Source organism: Pseudoliparis swirei, chromosome 2 (genome assembly GCF_029220125.1).
Source record: "Pseudoliparis swirei isolate HS2019 ecotype Mariana Trench chromosome 2, NWPU_hadal_v1, whole genome shotgun sequence".
Lineage (NCBI taxonomy): Eukaryota > Metazoa > Chordata > Actinopteri > Perciformes > Liparidae > Pseudoliparis > Pseudoliparis swirei.
The window spans coordinates 13866475-13879682 of record NC_079389.1 but is presented as its reverse complement, the minus strand read 5'-3'; the positions used below and the strand labels follow the sequence as shown (position 1 = coordinate 13879682).

Here is a 13208-nt window from a genome sequence, read left to right as displayed (position 1 = left end):
AATGTTCTAAACCGGCTGAACGTTTCCATTTAACGGCTGTAATCTGTGTTGTATTTGTTTGTGTATTTGTGATTTTTGTGAGCCGATGCATATATTACCTGTCTTGTATGGAACATGTTGGATTTATTTAAGGTAATATAGCCATGGTCAAAAAAGTAATATATTGAAGGTTTCACAACAACCTATTTATTTGATTCCTAATATATTATGTTGAACTACTTAGTTGAGTACTTCTTTGATTTATGGTTTGAGGCGAACACTTTCTGGTATTTGTTTGTCCACAAAAATGGATCTGAGCTCTGCTGTTTCCCTGATGTGTCATTTTTCATATTTGTTGACGTTACGCCTTTGTTGTTGTTGTTCCCTTGACAAAGTGTCATCCAAAGAAGAACATCAACCAGTCACGCCTCTGACCTAATTGGGATGACGGATGTGAAACGTCTTAATAAAGTGACAAAACAAGATAACACAAATTTCCTCTCGGACAAAATCGAGGCCTTTATGTTCAGCTAACATCAGGTACCATTAACTGGTGCCGGGAAGAAATATAAATTACACATGAAACATTGTAGAAAAGTATTCTTTGTATGTTTGGACTCTAGGCAGATGTATATGAAATACCTCAATTCAACTTGATTCAGAAAATCTAGTAAATCTGACAGAAACATAGCTGGTTATTGATAACCGCTTGTACTGAGCTTTTGTCTTCCTGTTACATGGCTCTAAAAGATACATTAATTGAATTCATGTCTGATAACAAAGGAGAACTGTGTTTCATGCTGAGCTACATGCACCATCTCTCACTTGTACTAATGTCATGCTATGACCCGCATCATACATCCATTAGAAGTCAGGTTAATGCGTACAGCATGATCTGTACAGTATTCCTGGGTGTGCCACGGGTGATTCGATAATAAATCTAAAAGACGCATATTCAGGAGCTAGAAATTCCCACTGTGATTCATGTGCCGCTGTCTCACTGGAGCGCAGTCAGGGGAAATAAAAGCAGCAGGATCATCAACCGCCGGCACATTTCTGAGACCGTATGCCGGAAAGTTACAGGCACGACACACCGAGTAAGATAAAGCTATTAAGAGGCTGCTTAGTGCTCGTCTCCCAGAGGCTTAACGCTGCAGCGTGTTCAATTCTTTAGAAACCAGTTTCCCATACCTGAAATTTAAATTGCTTTTTCAATATTAATGTAAAGATCTGCATCAGAAATTGCAGAATGTTTGAATTCCATTTCTTATATGCGACAAATTACATTCTTTCACTTTACATGGCAGCAAATGAGTCTGCAGTGAGCATGCTGGTGTTTTCTATACATTTGGTTCCATCTATTGACTTCATTACATTTCTGAACAATATTAAAATCTATTAGCAGACTTAGTAGATTGTCGCTTGCTGTGATTAAACTTGAGCAAGGTTCAAGGACTTGCCAATCATATGGAAATGAATGGGAACCGATAGCAGTAAAAATACATAGATTAAATTGTATATAGAGATGTAAATAATTGGGAGAAACATAATAACAGCTCACCAACGTACCTGAAGAAACTTTATTCATTTATAAAAGCCAATAACCCTTTACGATGATGAAAAAAATAAAGAGTAGTATACAAAAAACATACATTTCCTAAGCATGGAACTGCACTCAAACAATGTGGAAATCTGTTAAAACATCATTTCCGCTCACAATCACAAAAGACCAAGAGATGTTAAAAGGTAGGGGAAAGATTGATTTACAAAAATGAAATACATTATGTATTGTACATGTCAGATGCATGCAAGAATGACAAAGAGTCAACGTCACTTGACTCATCGGTGTCTTTCTCATGACAACTGGTCAGAGAAGAGCTTCAGCTCTGAGGAAGAGAACATCTCTTGGATCACAGTGATTAGAAAACACTTCTATCATGTTGATGGCGTGTGTGTTTGAATGTTTGCGAGTGAGGCAGCTTCAAGAACATATGACAGTAACTGCACAGCAGCTGACAGAAAGGAGGGACTGCAGGACCAGGACCGTCCCACAATCACGGTAAACCCCACATCCAAAAGAAGATACGCAATCAGATCAACCAACAATAATAATTAAAAGAAATACTACCTTTTTTGATTAATCATTAGCATCAAACAACCGATTAAAAACTCTTCGATAAGCCGGTCTAACATCAGTTCTAATTTCTGTTTGATTACGTTTCCCACACAATGTGTCCAGCGTCACATCGTCGGTGGTGCAAATTTAAAGCCCTCAGATCAGTCCACCTCACCATGTCATGCATTATGTCAATAACGTTGCATTATGTAAGGAAAGTGAAGGCCTTACCCTCGTCAGTGATACATGTCACATGCATACGTTTGTCTGAGTTACATCAGTAACTATGTACCTAAGGGTTTTAAAAACATGATAATTCATTAGCGAGTTGACCAGTTGCTTTTTCTGCCTCTCCCTCGCATGTTGTCCCACTTCAGCCGGGGATATTTCAGCCAAAGCAACATGCACGTGGAGAAGAGGATAGTTTGCCTCGGAGGAAGTTAATTGCGTAAATGTGCGAGGAGGCAAAATACAAGTTCCATCTGGATCCTGACAAACGCCTTAGCTCTTTTTAATTTCAGTGTTTCGCTTCTTAAGGAAAGAGCATCCATCTTCAGCCACAGAAAAGCTGATATATATATGTTATGAGTAACAATGAAGTCGAGGAAAGCCAGTTCCACGGTCTCTATCCTGTAGCCCTTATAAAGACAGAGACGGGTGGTTCAGAACTCTTAAGACAAATATCTATCATTGTGGCCACTCCAGTCGGTTAATAAATAACAATATCGCATAAATAGATCAAATGTCCCGCCCTAAGGATCTGGAAGGCAACCTGCCGAACAAAGTGTGATGATGTGCGTGTTAATAAACATGTCTGCCTGCATGTCTATGAATGCGTTTGTTTGTTTGTGTGTTTTGTGCTCCCTTTGTTACACATTTAGCATTTCAACAATGACAAAACACTTGTGTCTAAAAGAGTCTGTATCAAATCGGTATTAATGTTGCACAGCTTTAGAACGTGAGCATGAATCCAGAGGAGACGATTAGTCCACTCCCAGAGCTCGGAGCTGTCTCTCTATCTCGTCGTCGGAGATGGTGGCCTGTTTGGAGGAGGCGGCGCTCGGGAGGCTCTTTCCTGCAGCTGGAGCTCTTACCATCTGGAAACACACATGTGCAAAACATTTCCCATTAGCAGGCACACTCAATTCAAACTTAACACACACGCACAGCCACAGAGCCCGGTACTCGTGGTCAGATTGGCTGCTGTGGACAGCTGCCTCCTGCCATTCCAAAGACAAACGTAAAAGACGGGTTCAATTTGGAGCGCAACTACTGGAGATGATGTTGGAAAACGGTTAACGCCACGAAACAATCCACACTGCCTTTAAATCACTTAAACTCATCACACCTTTAATGCAAGTGGGCGTCAGTTAGACAAGCATTGTTCTTTACGGCATTAATCATCCTTCACTTGCATGAAAAACATAATCAAGGAATCACTTTCCAACTCTCGTGAATGCTTCTCTAATCCACGGCTTTGCAGCTGTTGGTGAATGTTTGACTATTTTCGGTGCTGCAACATCCTTCAGACCCACTGGTATTAAACCAGTGAAATAAGTGTTACGACAACTGGCACGACCCACCCAAAAGGCATAACCAAACGACGTGGATCTTAATTCAAACTATTATTAAATTGCCCTTGTCTGTGATATATTATAGCGTAAAACATTGAATGACAATTCCAGTGAGTATGACAACAACACATATGGCTGCATATTTACTGACATACGTTTCTCCGGAACTATCATAGTTTACGAGTCTTGTAACTTCCTTGCAGGTTTTGGGTTGATTGAGAACGCTTTGTTGTTGAGCTTTTTCCAGAAAGCACACAAAACGAGAGCATTCAAAGAATTCTCTGCTCAGTCTTTTATTGTGATTAAGCAAGAAGGAAGATTACCCCCCTCATTTTAACAACCGTTTTTCAGGGTTTTATGAATCTCGTCTGTTTGTCGTCTCCCGCTGTGGGCTTGTTTATGGGACAATGTGTGGGTTTGTACGTTGCGTTATAAGAGGTAATAACTCATGAAGCCCCCCAGGGGGAGCCAGACACACAGCAGATGGGAAGCCTGGCAGTAACAGACTAAAGTACATAAGAATTAGAAGAGCTGGAGGAGCCGCACCATGTGGCAGCTGGAATACAGCTTAACAGTCGAGTAAAAGCCATGTGGAACAGTTGTTGTTCAGTTGTTTAGATTTTTCTGGGGGATCATTTACACGTTTAAAATGTGCGTTTACAGTCTCTCATTTTTGCCTGAGTAGTGATAACACTTAAATAAAGCCCCATGGGCTGGACATAGTATACATTTATGGTAAGCTCTCTCTCTCTCTCTCTCTCTCTCTCTCTGAATGTCTTACCTTTCCTGAGATCTCAATGCCGATCTCATCCAGAACCTGGTTGACAATGTCCTGAGATTCCTCTTCATCCCCTGACTCGTCAAAGATCTCATCTAAAGTGTCGTTGACTGGACAGATTGTGAGACAGGAAGAGAGGAGAAGAGGACACACGGGTCAATTCAATCAAAATGCATTCATATTCAGTCACAGATGGACTTCAGAGTGAGAAAGCTTACAATCGTGCTCCAAACTAGTAAATGTAGGCGTGGATGCTTGTGCGCTGGCAATCCCACTACGCAAATGGAAAAAGCCTCTCCATGTCATTGTCACAATCATACCTTCATGTTTCTCTTTTTTTCCATCAGAACACAAATTGCCACACACGTCATCCGTAACATCATTTACATATATCCTGACAATCTGGTTTTGGCAAGCCTGTACATTCCAGAGCTCATTGTGTGTGTGTGTGTGTGTGTGTGTGTGTGTTATGAGTCCTTACTCATTTCCTCGGTCATGCCCATCTTCATGTTCTCCTTCTGGAAGTCCTGCATGGTCTTCAGGGTCTTCTGTGGATCCATCTTTTTATTGACCGCATGCATCGTCTGTACACGTGATTACAAGAAAAGGTGAGAGACTTGAAGTTGAGGTTTTCAGCTGAGGAGAAGCAGCATAGTGCGACATCTGCCCTTGAGCAAACAAACTAAATGTCAGTTGAGGGAATGGACAGAGCAAATAATCAAGACTTTTAATGCTGGACTTAAAATGTCTTCTTTTTCAGCGTGAGCGGTTGATACAATATATGCATACAAATTGTATTAAGCTGCAAAAGATTTGAGTCACATAGTTGACAGATAGAGAACCTTAATTCTCACAGAAAATACTCGAGGTCAATGACCGTGCATATTACAGACAGGGCCGTTTCCCAAGTAGCAAATTCAAGATGAGTTATGCTCTTATTACAAATCAGAGTCTCAAACTGATATTTGTGAAATAGGGCTTTAGAAGACTTGCTCTACCTTCATTCGCAAGAAAGGATTATAGAAGTAAAAAATAATGATGGTCTCCTTCCTCCCCGTGAGAGATCAGCACAAAGGTGGCACATTTTCACAGCTCGGCCCGACAACACATCAGATATATTTCCCAGTCTTCACTTAACCCTCCTGTTGCCTTCGGGTCAATTTGACCCCATTCAATGTTTAACCCTCCTGTTACCTTTATATTTACTGACATATTTTACCCTCGGGGTCAATTTGACCCCAGCAATTAAAACCTCCAGAAAATTATTAGAATTAATATTGTTTCCCAAGTTTAAGTGTGAGATACTTTATGTTTGTTTGTTGACTACCTAAATAGCCCTTTAAATATATAAAAAAGATGATATTTCTTATATGTTTGACCCCAACAGCCTGGGGTCAAATTGACCCGACAGAACACCGACATTAAACATTGAATGGGGTCAAATTGACCCTAAGGTAACAGGAGGATTAACATCGACATGCTGCTCCAGACCACGTTAACCCGGAGCTATGTGAGAGGAAAGTGTTGCTCTACTCACTGAACACATTGATTCTGGAAGTAAATGTGTTGTTATCCAACATTGTGTATGTCAGACATAATAAACATTAAAACATTTGCTCTCTTTTGCTTCGTGAAAACACACAAACACACTTTTGACCTGTGTGTGAAGTCTCTGCACAGTACATCGCTCGTGGGCAATTACCACCGTTCACTCTTCATTTACAACAACGCCACCAGTCTTGTCTTTTCACATGAACAGATCCCATTTTAATACTTTACACACTTAGCTCACATAAACTCGTTCCTATGCAAAACAAAAACACACCCGCCAGTGAGTTGAATGTAGTGGGTATCAAATGTCCAAATGGACAAGGATGTCATCTTTCAAACCCTGACGTCACGGCAGCAGATTTGAAGAGGAGGGTCTAGGATCGTCTTACCTTTGCGGAGGTGGCCATGGCGCCGGCCATCTTCATCTGTGAGTTCATGACCTTCGTCTGCGTAGACATGGAGGTGACCTTGGAGCTGACGGCGTAAGTACGGTTCTTCTGCTTCCTCAGCTGGACCAGCTGCTTAGCGAGAATCTTGCATGCCTCCTTGTTACCAGTCTTTGCCATTTTCTTGATTTCAGCCTCCTGAAGGGGGAGAGGGGGAGGGGATAGTGTGTCAAGTTTTAAGATGTGAAAGTGTCAGTGGGCAGATGTATGACAAGGGAGCTCATCGTAGCCGCCAACAGCTCTAAATTCTAATTCAGATAGATATCTGGAACAAATACACCGAAGCTATTGAGAGGCCGAGTGTCTCCTGGTTTTATGGGTGTGTCATTTGAGATCATGTTCCTCCATATAAGCAGATACAGGGACAACAATACAGAGATTGAGGCTGCCCATATTTCAGATGTGCCGTAGCGGAGCGGCCACCTTACACAAATATTAACATAGTAAATAATGTCATCTGGATCAGACCGTACACACTGGCACACAAATACAAATGTTTAGCTTTGGTAAACATCAAAAAATCTACGAAAGCCCACAGGGAACGTGTGTGTGTGTGTGTGTGTGTGTGTGTGTGTGTGGGCACGAGTGGATGTGAGCATCCCAAGAGACACAAGTGGAGCTGCAGGTTCCAGCCGGCTAGCCAGGGCTCTCCGCACAGCGACAGAAGGTACAAGAAGAATGTGTTGCTTATCTCTTGTGTGTGAGCTAAAAGCATCTTCAGGAAAATAATCAATTATTAATGTTTGATGAGACAATAGAAATTCCACACACACACACTCACGGTTCAGTCTGTTTTTACTTGCTTTTGTGAGCAGTAAAAACAATGTAGAGCTGTACAGATAAAAAGGAAACAGTGACAATAATAATGTCACCTGTACTGTCATCGCAAAAAACTATGAATACTTTACTGGGGAAAAGATGAAGATGAGAGCAGTGGGACTTATATGTGACGCATATAATGTCTTATTTACTGCCCTGTCGGGAAAGGAGGGATCAGGGTGGAGGGATGTGATGGATCGAGTGCTCTCCTGAACATGAAGCGATGCAGCACACAAATATGAGGCTGTGAGGACTTTTCCTGGGAGGAGATGCGAATGTTAATGTCTTCGGGACACGGAGCTCTCCGAACAAAAGATGGACAACGTGTTGCAGGAGCAGCTTCAATCCAACTCGCCTGTGAATTTTTAAACATGACTAAAACTTTATTTCTTTTTTTATTAACCTGTGTTTTCAATGTATTTTTGTATCAGGAAGCTGCATTTTTGGTCATGCGTTCAGCATTGGTCTTAAATGTAGCTAAAAACTAACAACAAAAATAGAGGGAAACAAGGTCGACACTTTTATGAACCCGATTTATTAAAACTAGAAAGCTAAGAGGGAATTTTGACCGTCATTTGTGGGGGATGACTTCTGCCCTATGCCACTTTTATGCAGTATGAATTTGTGTGCTTGTATCAAATTTTACTATGCAATGTGAGTGGGGGGGGCAACACAGTCCTGATTGTGCTAAAGTGCTAATATAGGTCATTTCCATTTTTTAGCGAATGTATCTTTTATTCAAAAAGTGCAACAAAGCTTTAAAAATAATAATTAGACTAATTAGCGGAAAGCATTAATGAGGAACGACAATGTGGTGCCCCAGGGAGGTAATTATGCCCTGTATGATATTTACTTAATACAATAGATTGAAGAGGAAACCGCCAGTCTTTCATCTTTCAGAGAGTGGAAATGTTGTGTGTGTCAGGGAATATAGCCGTAGTGTGAAATTTTGAGTGTGTGTGTGTGTGTGTATAGGAGAGAGAGAGAGAGAGAGAGAGAGAGGTGTCTGACTTGCCTGAGGCAAAGCCACAACACCAGCTCATTCTTGCTATTAATTTAGACCCATTAGCAAATCAGGCTCATTCCCATATTGTAGGAGAAGAATTTGATATGCATCTCTAGCTTAAAAGGGTGTCTTAATGAAGTTATGATGCAATATGTAGACATTTATGGAAAATGCCTTAACTTCATTAAGATCATTTTGTGTGTGTGTGTGTGTGTGTGTGTTCCCACCATTTGCTTCTCTTGTTTCTCCAGCGCTGCTCTGTCCCTGGTGATCTGTCTCTGAGTGCCACGCAGCTCCTTCGACTGTTCCTTGATTACGTCTTTGGAGAGAGAGACAGAAAGGACCACAGGTCACACTTTGTGGGCACATTGTTGACACTCAAGTGCCAGTTACAGATATTAAAATGTGAATGAGCAAAGAGTTGACATGATTACATGTATTACTTGTAATCTATATGAACACGTTGCTATGTGCAGAACGGTGGCAACACAAGTACATTCTCACAATCTGGCATCACTCATGACTTGACAAGCAGAGGTTGACAACAAAAAGCACAAGAATGTCCTGGACAGTCTTTGTTCTTCTTTTGAGTTTTTTTATGATGGATCGCCCTCTACCATTTATTTTCAGTGGAATATAACTGAAGTGTGTCAAGCAGCACTTTGAGAATGTAAACTGTCACTGCCAACTGAGGAAGTGCTTGGACAGCTCACACCAATATTGTCCAAACCACCCACACAAAGTGGCATCATGTGAGACTGTGTTTGACCCTGAAGTCACACATTCATCCACAACTTCTGAGTGAGTGATACCCCTGTAATCACTTTGACACACACACCGCCAGGTGCTCCAGAAAAGAAAGAGGTGTGGTGCTTTGAGTTAATGTCATTTTGTAGCCTTAACAATGACCACAGAAAATAATAGTTTTATAGCGTATCAGAAATCACGTAAAATAACCAAAACCCGATTCAGTTTAAACTCTCGGGTGCTTTAGGACATTGCAATATACAGCACAACACATACACAGTATCCTTCCAGGAATCGTCGGTTATTAAATAAAGTTAAGAATCGGAAAAAATGAACTCCTAAAATACCCTTCAACAGGTCAGAGACGAAAGAAACCAAACACAGCAGGAATCTCTCCTTCAGGACAAAGTCAAGCGATGAGTACAAAATTACACTTCAATAAATCAGTTGTCGAGAAAGAAATGTAGAGTTCAGACACTGTATTAGAAAAAAAGTAAATAAAAATAAAGAACTGAACAGTTGATTTTAAACAAATGATTCAGCTCCATATTCTTAAGTTGCAAGAAAATATACAAGAAAATATCACTTCATGGAAAAAACACTTGCCAAAAAAGGCTTTATTCTTTCTGAAAAGTTCAGCGAGCATGAACTTGGTCCAAACACGTCATCGTATTGGACCACATACGTATACGGTGACGTGCCGCCAACGTTTCAAAATGGGAGGGATATCGCCCTACAAATAAGTGTGATCTAACCCCCCCCCATGCATTCACCAAATAACCAGAAACCACTTCAGCCACCCGACCCAGGGCTACGACGACAAATACAATCTCTTTCCAGAGAGGTGAGAGAAATTAACAATATGAGATGGAAACTGAGAAATGTCAATGAGAAGACCCGACAACGGCGTGGAATGGAGTGGCGGCAACGCGGCACAGTAAGTAAAGTATGCGGACGATCGGTGTGGGTGAAACTGGAATGATGGGAGGAGTAGGGAGGCGGTTCTGTGAGAACATTTACCTTAAATAACAGAGTTTTTTCTTTAAAAAAAATGAAGGATATATTTTATGGAATTCTTCACACAAAAAGGTGTGTGGTCCAGAGGAGGTGAACTTTAATGCCCCCCCACCTCCTTCTGGAAACCCAGCCCAATGAGTCAATATAATGAGCATTTGAAAAAGAATAATTCATTCATTAATAACTATGATAAAGGAGAGGCTGATTTTCCATTTTGACCTTGTGAGGCTGATTACCTAGCCTGGAGATAGAAACACAGAAATACTTCAATCAAAGTCTTTTCAGCATTTTGACATCACTGTATATTACAGATTAAACTTCCAACTGCATACACAGCCTGCTATGATGTCATATTCTAACAGCACGACCTTTATATTTCCAAATTGTATCACAGTTTGTAATAAGGTTTTTTTTTTTTTTTTAATCACTGCAAGGCAGTTACTGAGGAGTCTGTGTCAACGACAAAAGGACAGTAATGTAACGATATCTTTATTATTGTCTTCCCCACACAGGAAATGTGAGAGTTGGAACTTATTTATATATTTATATATCACTTTGATGATAAATGTATATATATATATATATATAAATGTATATATATATATATATATATAACAATAAATAATGTGTGGGTATTATAAATAATAATAAAAACAAATATTATAAGTGCAGATATCTACTTGACATTACATATTAAACGTTTATTAAGACATTTTATGAAAAGTGGGGTTCATGTGACATAGCGTAACTAATAAAGCAATGAGTAAACCTCAGCCTCCTGTGTCGCAATGAAGTCGCCGTCTTCCTTTCTGGCTCTCACGCTAACAAATAACGTAACGTCAGCTAACGACGTGTAACTTTACATCATGTCGCTCGCGGCTAGATTGTAACGTTGATTCAGCCTTGTGTGTTACTTATAGCTTGTAACAACGCGTCCACTTTAAGTTGCGGCTACGCGGCTTTTGGGCTTCAGTCTGCTTCAGTGTGACCGAGTGACTCAGCGAGACCCAGAACAGGGAGAACAAGTTCGCGTGGAATAGGACGCTTTGGGTTAACATGGGAACAACACGGCAGTCTGAACACCGGGGAGAAACACAATTTAGCTAACTAGCTGGTCACACAGAACAAACTTACCATCGACAGTCTTCTTCTTGAAAAGATCCATTTTGCTGCTTTTTATCGAGCGGAGTATAAAAGACGGATCCTGAACTGGTCTACCGTGTGATTGTTATCGTTAAAACCGCCGTTACGCCGTCACACGGAGGCAGTGGGTCAGTTTAGCAGCTTCGGCTTCCTGGTTGACTTTCTGTTGTCGGAGTTCCTCCCTCAGCTGACCGACTCAACGGCTCCCCGTGACGTCACGGCGCGACTCTCATGCTGCCTTCGTGTACCTCGTAAAATGTCATATTGCGATGAGAAAAGTGTGTCTAACTCTTTGAAATGACGCCGAATAATGCCAAATATTAGCTTTGTTTGTTCTGTTCGACTGTAACGCCATATGACTGTCTGAAATACAAGATAATTTAAGCTGAATGCTAAGGTGTATGGTTGCACACAGTCTGCTTCCAGAGGTCCATGAACAAGGGTTGGACCGGAAAAGCCATGGTAGCCCGACTGTGATAAAAGAGTGGCCACGGAAATTAGAAACATATATACATTACATTTAATGTGTTACAGTAATGCAAACCATTAGATTAGGACCTCTATTTGCCAGTATGTGAGTTTATTCATATCCATTGAACATAGAGCTGCAATAGTCCATGTAGTCTATGAAGGCAGCATAAATGCAAAGTAATATATTGTCAAAAATGGCAAAAAAAAGACATCTGTTATTATTGCCTAATGCTACGGCTTAAGAATAATAATAAGTCATATTGAGTTTGACTGGATTTTAATTTTCACATTTACAGGATGTTTTTGTATTTGCTCTCCCTTCCTCTCAGTCTTTCTCAGTCTTTCTCGTGAGACTCTGCGTTAATGAAGCACTCTGGATTTGGGCATGTTATCGGTATATCTACCAGCCATAGCACACACACACATGTGTAATTTGTTGTAAAGGAAACAATCCACAGAGGGAGTTCCTGTCTATAAAACAACCCCCACAGCTTCTCACAATATCATAAATTCAGTTATTCTCAATTTCCTTCCTCAGCTCTTTATTAAAAAGGCGAGGGTTTTCATGCACTCCAGCAAGCATTCATGTGTTCGTATTGCCTTTTTTCATGTTGATGCTGAGAGCAACTTTATATGCTGTGGTGGGACTCTTGGACCATAACCAACTCAATTTGGTGCATGTATGTGTATGTGTATTGGAGGTGGTGGTTGGAGGTGGTGCAGAAGCTATAAGGTGGAGGGTCTCAACCCAGATATGGGTAGAGATGCTAAGTTTTGTCTGGAACAGAGGGGAGAGGGGTGACTTTGAGGGGAAGGAGAGGAGGATGGGTAGCTTTTTTGCTCTTTTTCCTATCTCCAAAGTGTATGTGTGTGTGTGTATGTGTGTGTGTGTGTGTGTGTGTGCATGTGTGTGTGTGGGTGTGCACTTGCCTGTGTGCATCAGCATGTTGTCCTTAGGCGTTGTTCTTGTTAAGGTTATTAGGGAAGATGTTTGGCGCTAATCATTGGAGGACTACAGGGACCCCACTAAACGGCCTCATCATCAGAGAGTTCCAGTGGTGATAAATCTAGCCCCAAGCACCCAAAGGGCCTGCAGGTACCAAGCCTGTATCTGTGTCCAGATAGGTGCTATATGTGATATATATATACATATATTTTAAAAATAAATTTTATATATATATATATATATATATTGGGCATTTATTATTTCAAAAAAAATTATACAACAAATAAGGAAAATGCAAAGAAAATGCTTCTTGTTGTTTTTTAAGCATTTTTTTCTCTACTTTTTTCATCTATCCCTTCCATACTCCTACTCCTCTATGTAATAAAGCCCGGGGCCAGGTTACATGTAATGTTAAGGCACTAACTACAAAGTGTATGGACACACACACACACAGCAGAGAGAGACATCCATGTGTGAAATGAGATCTCTGCACAATCAGTGGGAGTCGCAGCCATAAAGCACATCAAGCTTTCCAGCTTTAAGGTATCATCAAACTAATCCCACAGATCCTTTCACTTGATGACTGTGGAGTTATTTTTGCAACAACTGTGTTTT

General features: G+C 40.7%; 1 protein-coding gene across 1 annotated transcript; it reads right to left on the bottom strand.

Moving 5' to 3' along the window:
* Positions 1-1545: 1545 nt before the first annotated feature.
* chmp2ba (charged multivesicular body protein 2Ba) lies at positions 1546-11342 on the bottom strand. Its single transcript, XM_056437995.1, has 6 exons — positions 11168-11342; positions 8497-8588; positions 6388-6582; positions 4929-5031; positions 4451-4557; positions 1546-3192 (listed from the first exon to the last, which is right to left on the bottom strand). The coding sequence occupies exons 1-6, from the start codon at positions 11196-11198 to the stop codon at positions 3079-3081; spliced, it is 642 nt and encodes a 213-aa protein (XP_056293970.1). The 5' UTR covers positions 11199-11342; the 3' UTR covers positions 1546-3078.
* Between the last annotated feature and the right edge of the window lie 1866 nt (positions 11343-13208).